Source organism: Eulemur rufifrons, chromosome 12 (genome assembly GCF_041146395.1).
Source record: "Eulemur rufifrons isolate Redbay chromosome 12, OSU_ERuf_1, whole genome shotgun sequence".
NCBI lineage: Eukaryota > Metazoa > Chordata > Mammalia > Primates > Lemuridae > Eulemur > Eulemur rufifrons.
Window position 1 is genome coordinate 3,028,846 of NC_090994.1, and position 21,995 is coordinate 3,050,840.

Below are 21,995 nucleotides of genomic sequence, written 5' to 3' on the forward strand. Positions count from 1 at the left end.
ACAGGTGCTGGTACATGCTGGCTGCTCTCCCTCCTCCTTTCCCTGATGGCATCTTGGCTTCAGTGGTATCAACAAAGAATGATGTCAACATGAAGGGAATTTTAAACTCCAGTCCTGGTCATTCCAGTAGATCACACTGTCTACCCGATGCGGAGAAGGGATGACGTGACCGCTTGGGGTCTCCCAGTGAGTTCCTACATCACCACCGCTGGCGTCTTCATCAGTCACCCAAGATAATGGCTGTGCAGCCTGGGACACACACATCCTCTGGGAGCAAAGCCAGAGCGTCAAGCCTTCCTGGGGCTACTCACCCCTTACTGTTTTTCTTGCACAAACAGCAAACCTCATTGAGTCACTTTGTAGCCACCAGAAACGGGTTCCTTGGACATGGACTCACCGCCAGGCCCCACTCTGGGTGAGCAGGAGGTGACTCTGCAGGGCCTCGAGGTGGCCCAAATTGTGCATTGACACTGCTTCTCCTCTCCATGGCCCGACACCGGCCCCCGACAAGCAACTGTGTCTACGGAACGAGGCCCCTGCTGCCTTTGGGCAAAGAACCCAAGGCTGGATTCAGGACCAGGCGCTGCACACAGAGCCTGGGAGGGCCCTCTCCAACCAGAGCCTCAACTCCTGAGTGCATCACCCCACGCGTCACTTCAGAACAGCAATTCCCAGCCCTGGACAGATGTGAGAATCACCCAAAGAGGGACTTTTTAAAAATGCAGACTCCCAGGCCTGACTGGGGATCCATTTTTAGAAGTTCTTCAGGTCCAAATTGTCCAAAGTTGTGAAAACGAGAAATAGAGATTTGAATATATTATTTAAAGTTTCAAGGGAAACTAATTGAAAAACTGAGTGAGGTAATACATTTATTCTACGTGGAGGATGCTGAGTGAGTAAACCCAACTCTTCCATGGTGAGGAGTCCGTGGCTGGGGTTAAGCAGAAATGGCTGTGAGTGGCGGCCACACGCTTCAGGGGCTGCGGGCGTCTGCTCAGCCCCTGGCCCTGCACTTGGCTTCATGCCCAGAAGAGCCATGTGCAAGCTGAGGTCCCTGCAGTACCAGAGGGGCTGTCATCCCTTTTTCTTCTTTTTCTTTTTTTTTAGAGATGGATCTTGCTACCTTGCCCAGGCTGGTCTCAAACTCCTGGGCTCAAGTGATCCTCCTTCTTCAGCCTCCCAAGTAGCTGGGGTTATAGGCGTGAGCCACCACACCCAGCTTGGGCCACCATCTCTTTTGCTTACAGTTACACAACTGTGCTCAGATCAGGATAAGCCAGAAAGGAGACACTGTATGAGAATAAGAGGTACCCTTCTGGAAGCCAACAGAAAACAATGCAGTCAGCCTAATGAGACTATAACCAGGAACTTACAGGTTGACTGGAGTCAAGCTGCTGTAATTTGCCTCTCTCTGGCAACACAAGAGAAAGAGTCACACCAAAGAAAGGGAGCTGTCAGGAGGAGGGAGGAGGTGCCTGGGTGCACAGCCCATGCCTCCTTGCTGGAAGTAGGGGAATGAAGGAAATGAAAGGAAAAAGAGGGAAGCAAGGAGAAACACAAATGAAAAAGACAATGCCCTGTCCCAGATCAGCTTAGAGTTTTGGTTTTGATTTTGGGTTGTTTTTTTTTTTTTTCTTTTTTTAGACTGGGTCTTGCTGTGTTGCTCAGGCTGGTCTCGAACTCCCAGCCTCAAGCGATCCTCCCATCTTGGCCTCCCAACGTGCTGGGATTGTGCCACCTCACCCAGCCAGAAGGATGGTTTTTGTGAAGTCATTTTTATTTTAGATTTTGTTTGTGTGTCGTAGGCTTATAAGACTTGAGCTTTATTCCAATGTGTTGTTATGAAAATTTTCAAGGTACAACAAAGCTGAAAAAATTTTACAGTGAATTTTACAATGAATACTGTGTATGCTCAGCACCTAGACTCTACCATGAACATTTTACTGCATTTGCTCTATCCCAGATCTGCATATGCATTCTTATTACTCCCCAAAGAAATCCCACACTGTTTAGCTACCACCTGCCAGACCTCCCATCTCTATCCCGTCAGCCTGAGACAATCACTAATCTACTCACTATCTGCCTACTCTCTTTCCTGCAAATGGAATCATACAATACCTGGCCCTTTGGGGCTGACTTATTTTACTCAGCCCAATGTTCCCAAGGTTTGTCTATGTTGTAGCCTGTGTCAGTACTTCGTTCCTTTTTATAGCTGAATAATATTCCACTTGTGGATATATGACTTTTTGTTTATTCACGCATCAGTCAACAGACATCGGGGTTGTTTCCACCTTCTGGCTATTGCAGATAATGCTGTGAACATTTCGTAGAAGTTTTTGTGAGGACATATGCTTTCATTTCTTTAGGTGTAAACTTAGGCCTTTTTTCCAGATGTTCAGCTGGCAGAAAGCTTTTACATATACAGGTCAAGGCCCTTCTGTACATTCTGAGAGGTAATTCTCTGAGCCCAGAACCTGTCGGGTGAAGCCAAAATTCTACTCAACCTTCGAGGCCTGTTTCATTCGTGCGCTCACGCAGTGCGTATGGGTTCATCTTCCACTGTGTGCCAGGCACTGTGCTCGTGCTGGGGAACAGTGGCAGCGACACGGGCAGACATTCTTGCCCTATGGGGCTTAAGATCTAGTGAGGGCAGGAAGGGAAACAAACAAGGAAATACATGGTGTGTTACTTTCTCCATGAAGCTTTCCTGGATGCCCCAGGAAGGGTCCATTTCTACCCTGGTAGTAGCAGTAATTTGTTTTTCTTTTGTTTTATTTCAAAAGCCATTTTTACCTCTATAACGACACTGATCCCAAATGCCATAAAATTGAAATAATGCTTGTAAAGCACTCAGCACACCCCCGTCATGCTGTAAGGATGAGAGAGGTGAGAGGGAGAGAGAGTTATGTATCACGGTTGTATCTGTGCCCTCCCCATTTGTGCCAGCTTATGAGCTCTTTACGGAGTTCTAACATGATTTGCTGTCCGCATGGAAGATGGCACATCTAAGCACGGATGTGCAGGCCAGAGTCCCTGGCTCTCAGGATAGAACTGGGGTAAGCAGGCCGTTGGGACCACCTTGACCCAGAGCCGCCTTCTCCACTGGGGTCATAAGTTCCTTGGGTGTCCCACTCAATTGGGGCTTAGTAACCATGTTTGGACTCCAGAGACTTTTTTTCCCCCCTTCCACTCTTATCCTCAATTTGGTCCCGTCCAGGTGGGGGGTTCGTGTGTCCAAGTAGCTCCCCGATGGGCCCTGGCGGGCTCCAGGCAGCTGCGGGCTGCAGCAGAGAGCCAGGGGTGCTCGGAGTCTGCCAGGGCCGTACCCGCTTTGCAAGGTGAAAGATTAGAGAGGCTCCGGGGTGTTTGGAGTGGGGGGATCTTGAGCCACCCCACCAGCTCCGGCAGCCTCTCTGGGGACTCCCCCAAAGAAACTCAAAGTACTATAAAACTGTTCGCTGCGCGCCCACTAGCGAACAGGTCCCCTGGCACCCCTCTGCCAGATTCCTGCCCCTAAGGTCTTTCTCCTCCTCTACAGGAATTCTGACGCAGCCCCTAGATGGGTGCTTAGTGGCGCAGCTGCAAACGTTCTCATCGCTATCGCTAAAAGAGCCTTCAAAGGCTACTCCGTGGGGCCGAAAGCTCATGCCCCCGGCCCCAGCCACGGTCCCTGAAAGGTTGGGACGCGACGGCGAGCCCCTCCCCGAGGCAGGGATGGGGCGCTGCGTCCCGGCGGGGGCGGCCCCCCGGGGTTTCTCTGGGCTGAGTGGAGGCCCTCAGGACCACCCTGAGCGACGTTCCCCCACCCCTCCGGCCCCGATCCGCAGGCTTCCCCCTCCTGGAGGAACCCCTCTTCCCCGGCAGGCGCGCGCCGGCCTCGGGTCTGCGCAGCGGGATGTCCAGGAGCCCGGGCCGGGGCCGGGTGGCCGAGGGGTGGGGGTGGTGGCGGGGAGGGGGTTCGCGGGGCCCACCTGGAGCAGGGGCGGGGGCGCGCGCGCGGCGGCGGGCGGGAGGCGCGGGGACGGGGGCGCGCGGCGCGCGGTCACGTGGGGAGTCGGCGGGCGGGGCGGGGCCGCGGGTAAATAGGGCCGGCGGGGCGCGGAGGCCGCTGCTGCTGCTGCTGCTGGGGCGCCGGAGCGGACCGGAGCGGACCGGAGCGGACCGGACGGGACCGGACCGGCAGCGCGCGCTCGGAGGCCGCAGGCCCGGGTCTCGGCGGCTGCGCTCGGTGAGTTCGGGCGGGCGGCGAGCCGGGGCGGGGGCGCAGCGCCAGCGCGACGGAAGTGACCTTGGCCGCGGGTGGGGAGCGGCCTGGGCCCCGGCACCGGGACGGGCCCCTCTGCGTCAGCAGCCGGGCCCGCGCGCAGTCCCGTGGCGTCCCTGGGAGCTGGCTGGGGCGGGGGTCGCGGCCGGAGGGGAGCGGGGGACCCTCGGGCCTGTCCCTGCCCGGCGAGCCAGAGTAGCAGGGCGCGCGCTCCGCAGAGTCGCCGTGATGAGAAAAGCAAAAAACAAGCAACTCCCGGGCGCCCTCCCCTGGGGCTGTGCTGGTGACCCCGGGCCTGGGCGGCCGGTACCTAGGACCGGGGACTTTGCCGGGGAGCCCCGAGGGAGGAGCCTGCGAGGAGTTCGGCCCGGGCCCTGCGATCTGGGGCTGACATCTCGCTCCCAGCCCCTCGGCCTCGGTGCCCCACGGCATCTATTTTGGGGGTTTTTCCTTATGCCAAAGGGTTTGTCTGGGCAACTTTCTGCACATAACCCCACACACTTCCTGGGACCCCAGAAGGCAGGTCCTGTTGAAAACAGGAACATGGGGTGGGGTGGAACCGCAGGAAGGGTTAAATCCAGAAACAGGAAGAGACACTAGGCAGAGCGCATAGTAGGAGATTGGATGGGGCTTGCCCAGTCCTCCCTGGAAGTGGGGGAGGAGGCCACTCCCCACACCGGCCCTTCTGTGGGAGCCAGAAGCAAGGTGAGTCCCTGGGGCAGTGCCACCCTGCTCAGTTAGTGGCCCTGGAGGCCCCAGAATGTGGGGAGGGTGGCTGGGCTGGCCTGGTGGGCCGGGGGAAGTGAACTGGACTTGGCTTCTTAGTGGGCCTAGGTCAACCCCTTCCCCAGGCACCACGGAGGCCAACAGGCTGGAGCAGGGAAAAGGATTAGAGCCCTGGCCTCACATTTACTCCACCTGACGGGCTGGAGACCCCCACACCTGCAGAAGGGGGGAGGGGGTTCAAAGGAAGAACTAGCACCTTTTGGTATCCTGGAAAATCTGACCCCAGGTGCCTCCCACCAGAGGAGAACGCAGCTGAGGCCACTCATCCTGATGAATCCCTGGATTCCGAAGATAAGGTGAGGAGCCCCAGAAGGCTGTTGGCTTGATAAAGGCTCCTGTCCTTTTCTTCCATGATGTCCTCTCCTTAGGGTTGCTGCCTGTTGGCTCTGGTGATGATGGTGACCTAGAACCCTTGAGTTTCACAAGGAAAGGGGATGGGCCGCCCACCCTGTGTGGCTTTCCCAAAGGAGAGTTGGAGGTGCCCTGGAGAAAAATGGCTTCCACTCTTTTAGGGTCATTTGTCCCAGAGCTGGGGGTGTTGCCTGGTGGAAGGGTGCAGATCCCACAGGCCCAGGTGGCAACACAGGCCAGACAGAGCCCTGGCTCCAGCAACTCTTTTTGATGTTGGCTCAGAACAACCCTGTTTCCAGACTGGTCGGGCGGCGAGGGGTAGAAGCCCTTTGGCTCCAGGTTGAAACTGCCCATGTGGTGCTGATTTAGCAGTTTGGGCTGAGGTCCTTCTTGTAGACGGGTTCGTTCTCTTCTTTCCCTAACCACTGGGCCCGGGAGCTGGAAGAGGAAGTTGCACTCATTTTAGGGGTAAAGGATATTTTTGTGTTGCCCTTGGCGGTTGGATTGGGAAGTGAAGGGGAATCACATTTCAGAGGCACCTTGGGTGTTTGTTGGGTGATTTTTTTTTTTTTTTTTAAATGTGGTAATGTGTTGTGATTGTGTAGAATATCCCATCCTTGAGAGATAAGGACTTGAAATATTTAGAGGAGAATTACAGGTCTGCTGCCTAATGGTCTGGCACAAGGAAAGTATTAGAAATATGTTGAACTGTATGAAACAGTAATTTTTGTAGATTGGAAAGTGGAAAGTGGGCACTTTCCTGTGATTCATATAAAGGGGGATGGTGGTGTTGGCCGCCGGATGCAAGTGAGGCACGTTGAGGTGTGTGTTGTGCTTCCTGGGTATTGGGGTGGCAGGTGCAGCCTACACCTGGCATCTTCTCAGCATGCATTCCAGGAGCTGCCTGAGAAAGGCTGTGTGGGAGGTAAACCTTGAGTCCTTGCGTGGCTGTTAGTGTTTATGTGCCCACCCTAGTCTGTGTGGGGCAGGAGATGGAGGGCTCCAACCCCACTACTTTTAACTAATCCTCTCATTTTTTAAACTCAAACCTTACCCTCCCCTTCTACAGACCTGGGACCCCAAGTCTCAGGCTCATCTGGGGTCAGGGTGGGTGGTTCCCTCTCTGTGGTGCCATGTCAGTTTCCACTCCTGTGCCTGCCTCTGCCTCTTCCAGAGGGGCCTTGTACCCCCACTCGTCTGCTGTTTCTCTCCTTAGGATTCTCCTGCACTTTTTTTGTCCTTTTAAAACTCTATCAATCTGTAAACAATGTTATTAAAATTTATACAACTCTGTTTTTACTGCTTGTATCCTTTTTCACTCATGTTTGTGAGATTTCTCTAAGTTGATAACACACAGATCTAATTCATTCATCTGAAATGTACAACAGTATTTATCTACTGAGGGACAGTCAGAGTATTTTTACACTGTTGCTCACACTGTTACAAGTAAATATCGTTGTATCTCTCAGACACTTCCCAGAGATTCGCTAGGGTAAAAGCAGGAGAAGTGGAATGAATTGCTATGTCATAAGGCGTGTGCATCTTCCATTTTGCTAGATATTGGGAGAGTGTTGTTCCCTGTGGTTGTATCAATTTACACCCCCAGCAGGGTGGAGAGTTCCTGTTACTCATATTTACCAATACTTGACATTACCAGACTTTACGTTTTCACCAGTCTGCTGGGTTTGAAATGGTATACCTCTTTTAATTTTCATGACTAGAAATTCGAAAATTTAATTCTTTGCCCTAGGAACGCACTGATTAGTGAAGTTGCTCCTGTTTTTGTTGTTGGTCAGTGAAACTTCAGAAGGTGTGTGAGGCATAAGTGCTGGCTGACTTACTCTTCCACTTTACAGATGAGAAAACTGAGGCATCTGGAAGTTTGCAATGTGGTTGGGATCACTGAGATCACTGTGGTGGAATTTCACCTAGAACTTGATCTCCTGACAGTTATCTGTCCCTGCCTAGGGGCACACAGTCAGGGCTTGCGCTTGGTCTTTTCTCAAGCCTCGTATTTCCTCAGTCTTCTAGAAGATTGAGGTCCTTTCCCAGCATTGTGAATGCCGTGTGGTCGGGAGTCTTGGCTGTGTTATCTGTCTTGACCAGGCCGATAGCTCCTTTGATCTGGTCATCAGGATAATCTAGTGTCACCAGCAAGCATGGATGGAGTAGGATGGGACCTGTACCACCAAGATAGTGAGCTGACCCCGCAGAGAGCACTGTCAGAGACATCTAGATATTCTGCCCTATGAGACCCAGTGGGGCTGGGCACTCCATGACCCTCTGACCTGCTGACCTGGATTTGGGCAGGATGTACACACACACACACACACACACACACACACACACAGAGTCATGCGGCTTCCTGTCTCTTGCAAATCTTGGGAGGGTGGTGCCAACCAAGGGCTTCTGCCATTTGGGGGTTGCTAGGAGCCATCTGCTGCCCATTCTCAGTCCACTTAACGCTGCTGGTGTGGGGTGTGCTTTAGTCTGGCAGTCTAGATAGCGGAACCCATCAACATTTAAGGCCTTGTCACTAATGGTATGTAATTTTTCATCCAAACTGGGATACTTTTGAAAATAAAAATAATTACTCTGGGACAGCAAATGTTAGCTGTCCTGTGCGGTGGGAGATGTCTGTTCACCCTAGCAGTGACGGGGGCAGTTTTCGCAGCCTGGTGTGTGGGAGGCACTTTCAAAAGAGCATCTCCTTTTGTCTTCCGTCGGCCTCATGAGGTGAGTCTCTGTTCCTGGGGCCCCAAGAGGAAAACAGGACCAAGCTGACGAGGCGAGGCCTTCCCATTGCTCGCTCTCCTGTCTGCCAGGCCCTCCATGCCCAGCGTAATCTGGCCTGCAGTGGAGCCGGGCACAGCCGTGCTCCTGCAGGCTGGATTAGTGCTCCTGCAGTGGGCACTAATCTCAGTGAAATCCCAAAGGATCTCTAAATGCTTTTGTAAAGCAGGCCCAGGGTCCCTCAGTATCAAACAGAGACGTGGTGAAGCAGCGTCTCAGTAAGTCAGTAACAGAGCCGGGAGCAAAAGCTTCCAGAACATTCCAGAATGTGGACTACCCAAATTGTTTGCCACCAGCAATTAAAAACCATTTTTAATTGCGAAAGGCCTTCGTAGTGCTCATTGTTTTAAGCCCACGGTAGCGATTTTCACCTGTGTGCAGGATGTGGGGTTGCCGCGGCTGATCTGAAGCTGCGTTCCACTCGTGGGCGTTGCAGCAGGTGTTTTCCAGGCATGTGGAGCTGGGCGGGCCCTGCTGCACCTGGTGCAAAGCAGTGACTGGCTTTGGATGGGTGACTGGCAGGTGGGCAGCAGCGGGACGCAAATGGCCCAAAGGTTATGTGGTGCAGGACCTTCCCTCTCCTGGTTCCCCGGGAGCCTCCAGGGCGGGTCGGCAGGGTTGCTGCCTCTTCTGTATCACACGGCAGTTGCCTGGGGACCATCTCTGCAGGGAGCCCCACGCAGGGGACAGAGAGGCAGCTGGTGCCTGATGGTAAGGAGACAGATGAGACCGAGGCTGGGAGCCCTTTATTTTCTTTTTGTTCTTTTTTGAGAGAGGGTCTCTCTCTGTTGCCCAGGCTAACGTGCAGTGGTGTCATCATGGCTGACTGCAACCTCAGACTCCCGGGCTCAAGCCAGCCTCCTGCCTCAGTCTCCCTAGTGGCTGGGACTACAGGTGTGTGCCACTACACCCAGCTAATTTTCCTATTTTTTGTAGAGACAAGGTCTCGCTCTTGCTCAGGCTGGTCTTGAACTCCTGACCTCAAGCAATGCTCCCACCTCGGCCTCCTGAAGTGCTAGGATTACAGGTGTGAGCCATCACGCCCAGCCCTGGCCTGTTTTGTTCTCAATTTAAACCTAATAAACCAAGAAGCCAAGCTGTTGAACACTTTTTCATTAGGAGCAAAAACATAAAACGTGAAATACCACATCAAGGCTGTGTGTGATTCAAACTCAAAAACGAAAGGTCTTGGGTCTCCTTCAGGTCTGCCCAGAGCATATTTGAGATCAACACGCTCCTGCTCACCACAGGGCTGCCCTGGCGTTAGGGTGTAGCTGGCCAGTTGAAGTTGGGGGGACCGGAAGATCTGCATGGTCTTGTTTTGTGGGTGTACTGAAGTGCTCGAAAGTTGAGCAGCATCTGCCTTTAATGGCAGTGAGAAGGAAGAGAAGTTTTTATGGAAGAGAAAGAAACTCGTAAAGTTCTCTGGCAAGTCCCACCAGGTCCTGATGAAGATCCTCCCACCTTTCCACCTTTCCCCGGCCCGGAGCCACTCTGCTGATCCGTGAGGCACAATCTTCATTTGCTGGCTACTAGCAGAACGTAGGCGCCCAATTCTTTTTGATTCTTTAGCACCGACTGTGAACGAGGCTAGCGATAGGTTCACGGCACCAACGGGCAGGGAAGAGACAAATACTGGACGAAAGACTATTGGAAATTCATTCACTGTTTTCTGTGTTAGCCAGGAGATTGCAATTGGCTTATTTGGAAATTTTAGGTTTATGTCTCTAGTCTCCTTAAATCTTTTCCAGATTTAGAGTCCCGTCTGCCCCAGGGCTTGTTAACCATGCAAGAAAGCTTTCTTTAGCAAGCTTGGGGCAGCCAAAACCAATTCTTCAAGGATGTCAGGACTTAAAACCTCCTGTGACTTGGCATCAACTCCCCTCTTTCAATGTCCATTTTCTCTCCCTCCAGAGTCCTGAGGGCTCTGTTTGTCCTGGGAATGGCTTGGGTAGTCGGGGAACAGTTTTGCCACAAGAGGGGGGTGTTTTGGTTGATAGGATCACCTGGCCACACGTTCTTTTTTTTGCAAATGACAGCATTCTACAGAACTTCAGTGGAACATGTTTTCATATAAACTGTTAAGTGCTCTACAGGTTTGGAAAGGAAAGAAATGAGCATAGCCCATTGTTTTAAAGCCAGAGATTAGCTTGGAAAAGGGACAGAGAGGGGCCGTGGAACCCAGGTTTGCGCAAGCAGCCCAGCTGACTAAGGACTAGAAATGACATCTGCCTGCACGGCTCTTCCACCGGCCACATCCTGAAGCAGGGGCGGCGGTGGGGAGTGGCATGCAAGTGTCCTCCTGTTCGGGCCTCCTTCCCTTGTGAAATAAGAACTTTCTGTTCATCATCTCCTGTAATTAGAGACACAGATCAAAAAAAAAAAAAAAAAACCACCACGACAGAATTGAGAAATAAAAGGGGAGTGTTTGCCTACCCAAGGGGAAGCGAAAGCGGGTTGCTGTTTCATGCCACGACCCCATGACTGGCGTGTCCCATGACTGGCTTGTCAACAGCACAGTTTTCACCATCTGCATTTGTCCAAGGTTTGGGGGATTTGTAGGGTTGTGGAGATAGAGAAGGGTGTCTGGGGCTCAGTGGAGTGAGATTGCCACCACTCTCAGGGCATCTGTGTCTGTCCTCTCTAGGAGGGGACAGTTTGGCTTCACACTCTTTGGGCTCTAAGCAGTTAGAAGCCCTTTTGGATGCTAAATGTGGAGGTTAATAGAGGTTAAAAAGCTTATTTTAATTCAGACTCTTCTTGGGGATGTGGAGGTGTTGGAATAGGTTTGGAGTGAACTGGAATTACCTGGGGGCTCAAGGTGGGCGCGGGGGGCGGGGAAGGGGTGAAGAGAGGGACTTTGCTATCTTGTCAGTGCACCCCAGGCACGTGTAGGCACTTCAGACCCCTCAGTTGATTCCCAACTTTCACCTGGAGGCGCGGTGCTCATTAGCTCCGTTCTACAGGTGGTGAAAGCGCGGCTCGGGGAGGGGCAGGGCCCCCGAGTGCCAGCCAGTGGGCGACAGAGCCAAGACCAAACGCAGCCTCCCGACTACCAGCCCCAGAGCTCGTCCTCACTGCCAGCCACAGCAGCTGGCGGCCTCTTGAACCCCGGCCCAGGTGCCTGCAGGGGAGGAGCAGAAAAGCCCAAAGTGCCGCAGCCTGGGGCTGGGGGCTGGGCTGAAAGGTCAGCCGCTTCCCCGCGCTCAGCTGGTACAAATGGGCTGGGGCTGGGTGGCGGATGGTTAGGGTTAGGGCTGCCTCCGGCTCACAGTCCCCATCGCAGGGAGCCTGGTGATGACTAGGGAGCGTGAAGGTGACTGCAGACACGGGCAGGACCTGCAGAACCAGAGGAAAAGAAGGGTGAGTAAGTGCAGGGATGTCCCACTGCTATGAAGTGGCAAGGGGGCCCCTCGGGCCGCAGGAATGGCCACGGCACGTGGTTGTACAGGAGCTGAGAACCGTTTGCAACATGGGAGGTGCCTGTGTTCCCTGCCAGCACAGAAACCAAAGAAATCCTTTTAAAAATTCAAGTTGCCGTGGAAACCTCCTATTCTGCACTTGGCTTATTATTTAACATCTCCACAGACGCCAAGCCCCAGGGGGGCACCCAAGGACACCCCTGTTTGATGTTTAGGAGCATCCTGACCCTCAAGGTGCTTCCTGAGGATGTGGCCGTGTCCCTGGAGCAGGGGTGGTGAGCCTGAGCGGTGGCGACCCTTCCTACGGGGATTCTAGGGTCTGTCCGCCCATCAGCGTGAGCCCCCACCAGCAGGGAGTGGGCACCCCGTGTTTCTGCACCAGCTCCTCTCATCTTGGAAGGTCAAAATGCCACGTGTTAGTCAGAAGATGTCACTAAAAAGAAAAGAACCCGGCTGCTTCGCTTGTCTGTCCAGGAGACACGTTTCCCTAGGGGTTTGGAGGCCACAGGGGTCGCTGACACGTATGGCCATGTGGGACCTGCCTGCCCGCGAGTCACTGAAGGAGGGAAGGCTAAGTGTTTTGAGCAGAAAGTCAGTCAGCCTCTTTGGTGCAGGGGAGATGATTGGAAATACACTCGAGGGATCGTTAGAAGAAATGGCCTTTTATCAGTTTGGTGGCTTAAGGTCTTTGGTAACACTGTTACTGTTCTTCCTAAAAGAAACAAAACTTTGAAATAACAGGAACATACTCATAAAAAAAAAAAAAGCTGCAAGTACCAACATCTTGGTAAAAATAAGAAAAAAATAAGGAAAATGCAAAAAAAAAAAAAAAAAAAAGCAAAGGCAGGTAGTGAAAAATAGCCTCCCTGCTGCAGTTCTGGACCGCTCCTGCACCCTCCGTGACGTTCCCCCACAGTGGCAGGAATGCACCTGTCTGCGCGTGTGCTGGGCTTAAGAGGCTCATCCGCTCACATCAGCCCATCATCTGCAACTTGATTTTTCCCACGTAACAGTGTGACTTAGGCGTTTTACTGTATCAGTGCAGTATGATTCACTGCAACTGGTTCCTTTCCTAGTGGCTACTTTGTGTGCTGTGTAGCCATTTACCATGATTTAACAGTTATTCTCTGTTATTAGACACTTGCTTTGTTTCTGGTCTTTTGCTAAGACAGGCTAGTTAGTGAACCTCCGTGTACCTGTATCTTGGCATTTGGGGGCCAGTATATCTGTGGGATAAATTTCTAAGTGTCACATTGCTGAGTCAGAGGGTGTGCAGATTTAGAGATTGACAGGTGTCACCCGGGTGGCCTCTCCGTGGTGGTAGCCGCCCCTGGGTGCTCACTGTTGACGCTGGCCTCTGTTGCCCCACGTCCTGAGCGCCGCCGGGAAGCACCAAACTGTCCAGCCTTTGCCAACCCCGTAGGAGGTAAATATCACCTTGATTTCCTCTGCGTCTCGCTGAAGGTGTTTTGTAATTTTTTCTGTGCAGTCACTGGGTATCCCTTTGTCATTTTTCTGTTACGCTGTTTCTGGTTTTCTGGTTTTTAAGAGCCTTTTGTACATCAAAGAAATGCAGCCTTAAGTATAGGTTAGTACTATTTTTTTTTTTGTCTTGTTTTAGAGAGAAACTTTTTATTTTCATGCAAACATTTCTCCTTTAAGGTGGTGGTTTGTGCCAACTGTAGGCTTTCCTTTAGTATTACGTTTTTAAAGTGCATTGATTTTCTTCGTAAGACTTTTAGATTGTCCTTAAGTAAGACCCTTGTTACATGTGGCCCTTTTGTGAGTAAGGAGTCGAGGGGAGAGGTGCGGCCGTGCATCCCGCCAGCTGTCTGCACCGCCCCTCGGGTGTGTTCACTTCCTCCGGCCCCACCGGGCTGGTGGGGGGCGTTGTGCACTGATTCCCGAGTGGAGGGTGTGCTTCTGAGGGGTCTGCTGGCCGCTTTGTGCTTTGCTCCTGGGCCAGCATTGCCCCGAGGTTTAGAATACATTTTGCTGCCCCAGAGAGCTGGCTTCGGTCAGAGCTCTTCCAGAACATCTTGCTGTCCTCACCTGTTTATCCTGCAGACGAACTGTTGCTCAACCTTAAGGCCCTGGAGGTCTGGGGTGGGACACCCCCCCCCACCTCAGCCCCACCTGACCCAGCTTTTGTTCGTGGCTCTCACAGGGCCCAGGAAATGCTTCTTGCTTTTGTTAGAGCTGCCTGCTTGGAACAGTGACTCATAGTTCGAGCTGGAAATCGCTGGTCTTCTGACTCACAGGCAGGTCCAGGCCTAAAGGGCCGAGGCATTGGTGTGATCGGCTCCCTTCTTGAAAGCCTGTCTCTGAAGCCGGAAGCAGAGCCCTTGGCTGACTGGAAAAACCAGGGATCCCAGAAGGCTGGTGCCACAGGCCAAGCCAGCTGCGCGTCCTCAGTTCCCACCCGGCCGGCCGCGCTGGGCTTGTGTTTGCTGTGCCGTGTCGGATGGGCCCGTGGGTTTCACTTTCTCACCCATTTTTCCTCTCCCTCCAGCCCTCCACTCGGGACACGGTCACACAGACGCTTTCCTCTTTCAGATGCCTAACTCAGGAAGTGTCCTGCCAAACTTTGCCCCGCAAATCCAGGAAAAGCAGTTTCGAAATAGCCGAGAGGGCCCTGGGCCGGGTGCAGCCCAGCATGGCCCCCCCCCCCCCCCCCCCCCCCCCGGCTTCCTCTCGCAGACGTGCACATGGTCGTGTGTGCTGCGGGCGCGGTTGGGACTTGGAGGTGTTTGGGGCTCTCTGCTGGAGCCAGGACGACGCCCGTGACGGTGCCCTCGTGTGGGTTGAGCACCGGGCCGCGTGACGGAGGAGCACCCTGACGTCTCCCGTCCTTTCCAGGTGGCTCCAGGATCCAGCTTCCAGCATGTGGCAGCTCTTGGCCTCCCTCTGCTGCCTGCTGGCCCTGACCAGCGCCCGGAGCAGGCCCTATTTCCACCCGCTGTCGGATGAGCTGGTCAACTATGTCAACAAGCAGAACACCACGTGGCAGGTGGGTTGTGGGGCTGCTTCCTGCGGACGTCCCCTCTGCAGGCCGGTCTGCGCATGCCAACTCCAGGGACAGGGTGGTGGCTGCAGCTGTGGCCCACGGGGCATTCTGTCCTGGACAGTTGAAGAATGAACTGACCCAGAGTCGTGGCAGCTCAGAGCCACGCCCCCTCCTTCCTGCCCCGTCCACACACCGGGCAAAGCCTGTGGAGGTGGCTCATCGGTCCTGGCCCCCTTCCGATTTCTGCCCAGCCCTGACTGGGGGGACCAAGAAATGAGGAATGAGCCATGTTCAGAGCCAGGAAGGGTCTCTTGTTGTCAGCAGGTCAGAAGAGACACCCACAGGTCTGAGAGCTGTGCTGTGCCCAGATGTCACTCCAGGCTGTCCCCTAAGTCCCATCCCAGCCTGTCTGGGGAGTGCCCCAACCCTCCTGTCTCCCCTGAGCTGGGCGGGACCCCTGGCCTTCCTGAGTCAGGGCTGTGTGTGGGCAGCGTCCCCACCCACCCTCTCCCGGAAACCCGTCTGGGGTGCGACTCTCTTCCAGGCTGGACACAACTTCCGCAACGTGGACACGGGCTACCTGAAGAGGCTGTGTGGCACCTTCCTGGGCGGGCCCAAGCTGCCCCAGAGGTGAGTGCCTGCTCCCCCACACCACGGTCACGTGGACAGTGGGTGTTTGTTCGGTGCGGTGGGAAGGAGGAAAGAAAGCCCTCCCTGGCCTCAAAGTCTCACTTCCCCCCAGAGCTGCAGGGCCTCAAGAACAGCCCGATGATCTGCCATTAGTGTTTTATTTTTCTAGAAAACTCTGCTGTGGACATTTTCATGCAGATATTACTCTTTTAACAAACATTGGAAATGTCTGTGTGAAGATGGGATGGTTAAGTTATAGGCACCCGCCACCTACACAGCGGTGACGTTATTACAGGTGACATGAGGAGCCCAGGAGGAGTTTAGGATTGGCGGGTAGGGTGGGGGAAGCCAGAAACACTGTCTGGACCCTGTGGATAAAACTCTTGAAAAATATTCATTAAATAAACGAAGACAGAAGCATGCAAAGTAGTAAGTTGCATTGAGCAACAGAATTAGGTTTTGCTTTGTAAAATTCCAAGGGAAACCTCCCTGCAAGCTGCTCCCATCGTCTTGTGCTCATTCCTTTAGGAGCTGAGTGTAACCTCGTCCAGAGTCAGCTGCTCTTACCCAAGGGCCTTTGCAGGGGTGGGAGAGTGAGTCACAGGATGAACGCTTGTAACCAAGACCTTCCTTTCTCTAGAGTGAAGTTTGCTGAGGACATGAAGCTGCCTGAGAGCTTTGATTCTCGCGAGCAGTGGCCCAACTGTCCGACCATCAAAGAAATCCGAGACCAGGGTTCCTGTGGCTCTTGCTGGGTAAGGCCCTGCTGGCCGGGGGACACCGGCAAGGAGCAGTCTGGGGGCTTGGGGTGGGACCCACTGTGACCAGGCAAGTTACATAAACTGTCCGAGTCCAGTTTCCGTTAATATAGAAGTGATGCTGCTCCCCGTGGCCACGCGTTATTGCAGGGATTAGGCAGAGTGACAACAGTGCCGTGTCCTGCAGATCGGAAGCCCCTGTACACGCTGGTGGAGGTGTTTCCCTTCTCTGACCCGCTATATGGTTCTGTGACATTAAGCACATTCCCGTTGTCGAGCAGTCGTCACCCCCATCCACCCACAGAACTCTTCTCAGCTCCTCAGACTCAAACTCCGTCCCCATTAACACTGACTCCCCAGTCCCCGGCCCCTGGTACCCCTGTTTTACTCTCTGTCTCTATGAATTTGATTCCTCCAGGGACTGCGTGTAAGTGGAGTCCACAGTGTTTGTCTTCTGAACAAGCTGTGTATTTATGTTTTAAAGAAAACCCCAGATGACATATTTCAGGACTGAACCGAGTTCCCACATAGGTTCAGGGTAGATTGGCCTCTTGCTGTGAACCTGAGTTGGAGCCCCAGGAGCCTGCCCTGGTGTTGGGAGAGACTAGTCTGGGGTGCGCGCTGTGGTCCTCGCAGGAGGAGGGAGGGCCACAGTCCCGGAGTGGTGGCCTCCTCACCTGTGGGGGACTTGTTCCTACAGGCCTTCGGGGCTGTGGAGTCCATTTCTGACCGGATCTGCATCCACACCAACGGGCACGTCAGCGTAGAGGTGTCCGCGGAGGACATGCTCACCTGCTGCGGCGGCCAGTGCGGGGATGGGTGAGTTTGGGGTTGTGCCTCCCACCGCAGGTTTGGCACCAGGAGACCCTCAGCCCAGGCCCCTCAGGTGGAGAATGACTTGGAGGACTCCCTGGAGGAGGGGAGTGGTAGAGTCGGAAGGTGTTTCCTTTGCTGAGACAGCGTTGAGGACTTGGGGAGTCTACAAGGGGGGCCTGGCCTGGCTGCTGCTTTCTGGGAGGCACCTGCAACCCGGCTGGCCCCCCAGATCTGCACAGGCCGTGCGGGGTCCAGGGGGAACAGGAGATCCCGTCTGGCTTTTGTCTCGCCTGCTCCCTTTCCTGCTCAGGGAAATGTAAGCACAGTGGGGCCTGTTTCCTTGTCTGTAACCTGAGGGTGCTCAGGCTGGTTGCACAGAACTGAATCCCTCCCTCTGGTGCCTGCCAGGGCCAAAGTCTGGCCTTGGTTCTACAGTGGTCAACCGTGGCTGCAGATTATAGAAATACCTGGGAGCTTTAAAAAATGTGCCTGGAGGCCAGACGCAGTGACTTGAGCCTGTAATCCCGGCACTTTGGGAGGCCAAGGCAGGAGGATCGCTTGAGGCCAGGAGTTCGAGACCAGCCTCAGCAACATAGCAAGATGCCAGCTCTACAAAATATATAATACAAAAAATCAGCCAGGTGTGGTGGTGCATACTTGTAGTCCCAGCTACTCGGAAGGCTGAGGCAGGAGGATCACTGGAGCCCAGGAGTTGGAGGCTGCAGTGAGCTATGATTGTGCTACTGTGCTCCAGCCTGGGTGACATTGGTAAGATGCTGTCTCAAAAAAAAAAAAAAAAAGTGCCTGGGGCCTAACCCCAAACCAGTTCAGTCAGAGCCACTGGCATTGGTGGGTTTTTGTAAGTACCTCGGAGAACTTTAACGTGCTGCGCAGTTGAGAATCTCTGTTCTGGAAAGAAGGGCACATGTGGCCTAGTGTGGCACAGACGTGAATATGAGAGTCTGTCGTCTCGAGGGCGTGGATGATCCGCTGGCAGAAGAGCATCTAGGGAAGATGAATTGGGAGGTCTGGGGCCCTGGGGGGACTGTTGGCCAGTTGTTGGAGGCAGCGGTGGATCCAGGAGTGACCCTGGGCACCTGGGTACCAGGCGGAGGTCTGGGAAGCAGCCAGAGCCTCCCTCACAGTGAGCTTAATCTCTCTTAGCTGTAACGGCGGCTATCCCTCCGAAGCTTGGAACTTCTGGACAAGAAAGGGCCTGGTTTCCGGTGGCCTCTATGACTCGCACGTAGGTGAGTGCACCCGCGGCCCCTGCCTGGCCAGGTGGGTTGTATAAGCGGTGAGTCGTGATGGCTTCGTGCTCCGTTATAAAGTGAGGGTTTGGGGCAGAGGGCTGGGCTGAGAGTGGACAGACGAGCCAGTCCTCTGTGGCAGGACCTGCGGGTGCCTAGGGGGCCTTGGTGGGAGCCGTAGGCTGACGCCCCGCCTGCCCTGTCTCGGTCCCCTTAGGCTGCAGGCCGTACTCCATCCCTCCCTGCGAGCACCACGTCAACGGCTCCCGGCCCACGTGCACGGGGGAGGGAGACACTCCCAAGTGCAGCAAGACTTGCGAGCCCGGCTACAGCCCGACCTACAAAGAAGACAAGCACTACGGTGAGGAAGGTGCCGGGGCCCAGGAGCCGCCGGCCTTCTCCCTCACGCCAGGGCCGTGGAATCCGAGTCCGGGTCTCCCCGGGGCGGAGACAGGAAGGATGCCCTGTCTCGCCAGGGGGAGCAAGCACACCCCCATTCTCTGCCTGTGCCACCCTGAACTCGGCCTGAGAGCTCCCAGGAAGGGACCAGACCCCTCAGTGTACAGGGAAGTGACATGCGCTGGAGCCCTGGGGTACCGTGGCCTCTGCCAGGGCCTCGTGCTCGCTGCTCCTTCCCTTCCTCGCTCCCAGCCCCAGCCCCAGCCCCGTCCTTACACCCTCGGGGACGCCTTCCTTGAGCTCCCCTGGCTGGGGATGTCCCCTAGGCACACAGTCCTCCCGGAGGTTCCCCCCCACATCAGTGCCTGGGGAGGTGGAGCTGCAGGAGGCCCTGTCACCACCCCAACCCCCGCCTTGGCTCATCTTGCAGGATACAGTTCCTACAGCGTCCCCAACAGCGAGAAGGAGATCATGGCCGAGATCTACAAGAACGGCCCGGTGGAGGGAGCCTTCTCTGTGTACTCGGACTTCCTGCTGTACAAGTCAGGTGTGTGCCCATGACCGGCGGCAGCAGGGGCCGGAGGTTTGGGGTGTCTGAGATCAGGTGCCAGGGCAGTGCAGGTGGCCGGCAGGGCCTGACTGGGCAGGAAGGCAAGGGGGCTGGGGAGGGCTGCGGGCCCCCGTAGGCCTGCCGGGGTCGGGCCCCGCGATTCCGTGCAACCGCAGCCCCGCGGCCTCCCTGCGTCTCTGCACGCAGCTTTCCCAGGCCTGCTCCAGGGTCTTCTCTTTGGCTAGTTCCTTCCCAAGCCTCGGAGCCCAGCTCACACGTCTTCTCCGTGGAGCCTGCCCCTCCCTGGTGGCGGGTCACGCCTGCCTTTCCCGCACGGCCTTCCAGTGCTTCATCAGCACCTTATAGCAGCAGGTCGTTTGTGTCTGGACCGAGTGACCCGTTTTATTCATCTGTGTCTGTGCAAAGCCCCAGCCTCGTGCCTAACACCCGTGGGCTGGGCAGTGCTGTGGGACCCACGCCAAGGAAGTCCCATCCGCCCGTGCTCTTAGCAACCCCTACTGCCCCTGTCCCACTTGCCTCCCACTAGACTGAGAGCCCCAAAGCTCTCAACCCTCATAAAACAAGGACTGGACAAAGGAAGGTGATCTGGCAGGAAACAAATACCGTCAAGCTGGTGTTTCTCGGCACGGTCCCCACCTGTGTTAAAAGCTGCATTTCCGGTTGGGCAGTGATGCCCCCCGCTGGCCCGCAGCCTCGGAGCAGCCAGCACAGCCCGTCCTGCCCCACCTCTGCGGGGGCTCCCGGAGCAGCAAGGTTACGACTCCATAAGCCGCGTAACCCTTTTAACAAACCCTTAGGTAGCACCCCAGTATGTAAAACAGATCATTGGTCATTTAGTATTAAATTTGTTTCATAAACTAGAATGTATTTATTAGAACTTTTATTTTTAAAGTCAACCAATAAGCACATTTTTTGAACTCCATTTTAATAGTCACTTAACACACTTGAGTGTGTTGGGATTTCAAAAATATATTTAATTCCCCAATGTCGTGGGAGCCCCCAGAGCCTTCTCGTGGGACACTGGGGTTCCAGCACTTCTCCGTGGGAGCCTGTTGGTCCCTCATGGAACCTGTCTCTCCTGACTCGGGGTGGCCCGCGGAGTTGGGGGTGCTGAGGGAGGGGGTCTGTGGCCTGGCCTCAGTCTACCCGGATTTCCCTCCTTCAGGGGTGTACCAGCACGTGACTGGAGACATGATGGGCGGCCACGCCATCCGCATCCTGGGCTGGGGGCAGGAGAACGGCGTCCCCTACTGGCTGGTTGCCAACTCCTGGAACACCGACTGGGGTGACAATGGTGAGTGCCACCCCCTTCCTGCCAAGAAGAGGGACCTGTGAGCCAGACTCAGTGGCTGTCTCTGCCGAGGCTGGCCTCTGAGCTCTCCGCAAGGGCAGAGTCTGAGCCCCAGAGGGCGTGGTGCCTCCCTGCCACAGCTCCCACTGCCCCGGGTGCCATGTCTCGGGGGGGGCCTTGTGGCGTTAGGGATTGACCACTGGGCAAACCCTGGGAGCCGCCAGGGCTTGGTGGCTTTTAGGGATGGGTCTGAATATACTGACAAGGGTGGAACCCACGGCACACTTCAAAGCACCTTCTTTTCTTTCCCAGGCTTCTTTAAAATCCTCCGAGGACAGGACCACTGTGGAATCGAATCAGAAGTGGTGGCTGGAATCCCACGCACTGAGCAGTACTGGGGCAAGATCTGACCTGCCGGGGCCTGTCTGGCCAGCCCTGGGGGAGATGCTCCCTAAATTTAGCCAGGGACGAGATGGGGTAGGAATATTTTTTCTTCTTTGAGTTCACATGAGACACAAGAGGTTTCAGATGGGGCCTGCGGCACTGGATGGGGCCCAACCTCGCATCTGCCAGCCGGAGCTGCCTTCCAAGGAGATGCACCCCAGTCCCAGCCTGGTCCCTGGACTGAGGGTCCCAGTGCGGACGTCAGACCGCGGAAGCCACCGCCCAGCGCACAGCGCGCCCTTCCCCGAGGCCGGTGCTGTAGCAGCGCCTGCGGCCCTCCCCACCCGCGCACCTCCAGGAAGCAAGGCAGACGCCTCGTTCCTAACCAGACGGCCAGTTGCCACCTGTCAGCAGTACCTCTGAGCACGCAGCTTTCTAGATTTGTGACAGGTTCAGAGAGGTGGTGTGGCAGCCCTTCCTGGGGCCCCGCATCTATGAAGCTGTGCAGCGTCACCAGCCCTCTCTGGTCTTGTCCTTGGCATGATTCCTTTTTAATAGAAATTTTATTTTTTGCGCACCTCAGCTGCTCATGTGAATGAACGAGTCTCACAGTCGCAACAGCTGCGCCGCTTTACGGATCTCCCGAGGGTGCGGCTTGAAGCACCGCGGTGCCGGTGACTCGCGTCTGCCACTGCCACCATGGAACTAGTTTGGGAGGAACCAGCTTTTATTGTTCTTTCAAACATCCCTGCTTCACCCTGTCACTTTAACAAGGAATGTCTATGCCAATAAAAGGTTTCTCCTTCACCTTGAAGTCTGCTCTGATGGCTCAGAGATCCTGTGTCGCTGCTTGGGGACTTGCAGCTCCTCAGCCCAGACGGGGTGCAGCCTCATTTTAACCTCTCACTGCCCCAGCCCTGTTCTCTAGCCACGGCATCTGCCTCTTCATAGCTCCCGTCATCATCAGCCCTTCTCTGTAAATCCGTCCCGAGCCCCGATGAGCCTGCCCTGCTTAGAGAGGTAAGAGCAGCGCTGTGCTCCTCCGCACAGGCGTGGCGTCGTGGGGAGCTCACATGACCACGATGCCACCCCACTGCAGGACCACCTCTCTCCCTAGGAGCCCTCCACTGTTGGTATGGGCTGGAGCCGGCCCGTAGGTGGTATTTTGAGAGTTCCCTATGCCACCAGTTGCTGTTCTAGAACTATTCCTTGGCACAGATGGCCCTGGTTGTCACAGTGAAGTACACCAGTTCTGGAGGGAACAGAGGAAACT

At 55.0% G+C, this 21,995-nt stretch overlaps 1 protein-coding gene across 1 annotated transcript; it reads left to right on the forward strand.

Annotated features, from left to right (window-relative positions):
- The first annotated feature begins 4,108 nt into the window (after positions 1 to 4,108).
- CTSB (cathepsin B) lies at positions 4,109 to 21,529 on the forward strand. The gene is made up of 10 exons (XM_069484796.1): positions 4,109 to 4,228; positions 14,476 to 14,626; positions 15,168 to 15,253; positions 15,894 to 16,008; positions 16,712 to 16,830; positions 17,992 to 18,077; positions 18,295 to 18,438; positions 18,907 to 19,023; positions 20,213 to 20,341; positions 20,651 to 21,529. Exons 2-10 carry the CDS (start codon positions 14,501 to 14,503, stop codon positions 20,746 to 20,748), a joined length of 1,020 nt encoding a protein of 339 aa, XP_069340897.1. The 5' UTR covers positions 4,109 to 4,228; positions 14,476 to 14,500; the 3' UTR covers positions 20,749 to 21,529.
- The last annotated feature ends 466 nt before the right edge of the window (positions 21,530 to 21,995 follow it).

Coding starts and splice junctions, on each gene's coding strand:
- CTSB (XM_069484796.1), top strand. CDS start 14,501: ATGTGGCAGCTCTTGGCCTCCCTCTGCTGCCTGCTGGCCCTGACCAGC. Junction 18,078..18,294: donor CCTCTATGACTCGCACGTAG/GTGAGTGCACCC, acceptor CGGTCCCCTTAG/GCTGCAGGCCGTACTCCATC. Junction 20,342..20,650: donor CACCGACTGGGGTGACAATG/GTGAGTGCCACC, acceptor TTTCTTTCCCAG/GCTTCTTTAAAATCCTCCGA.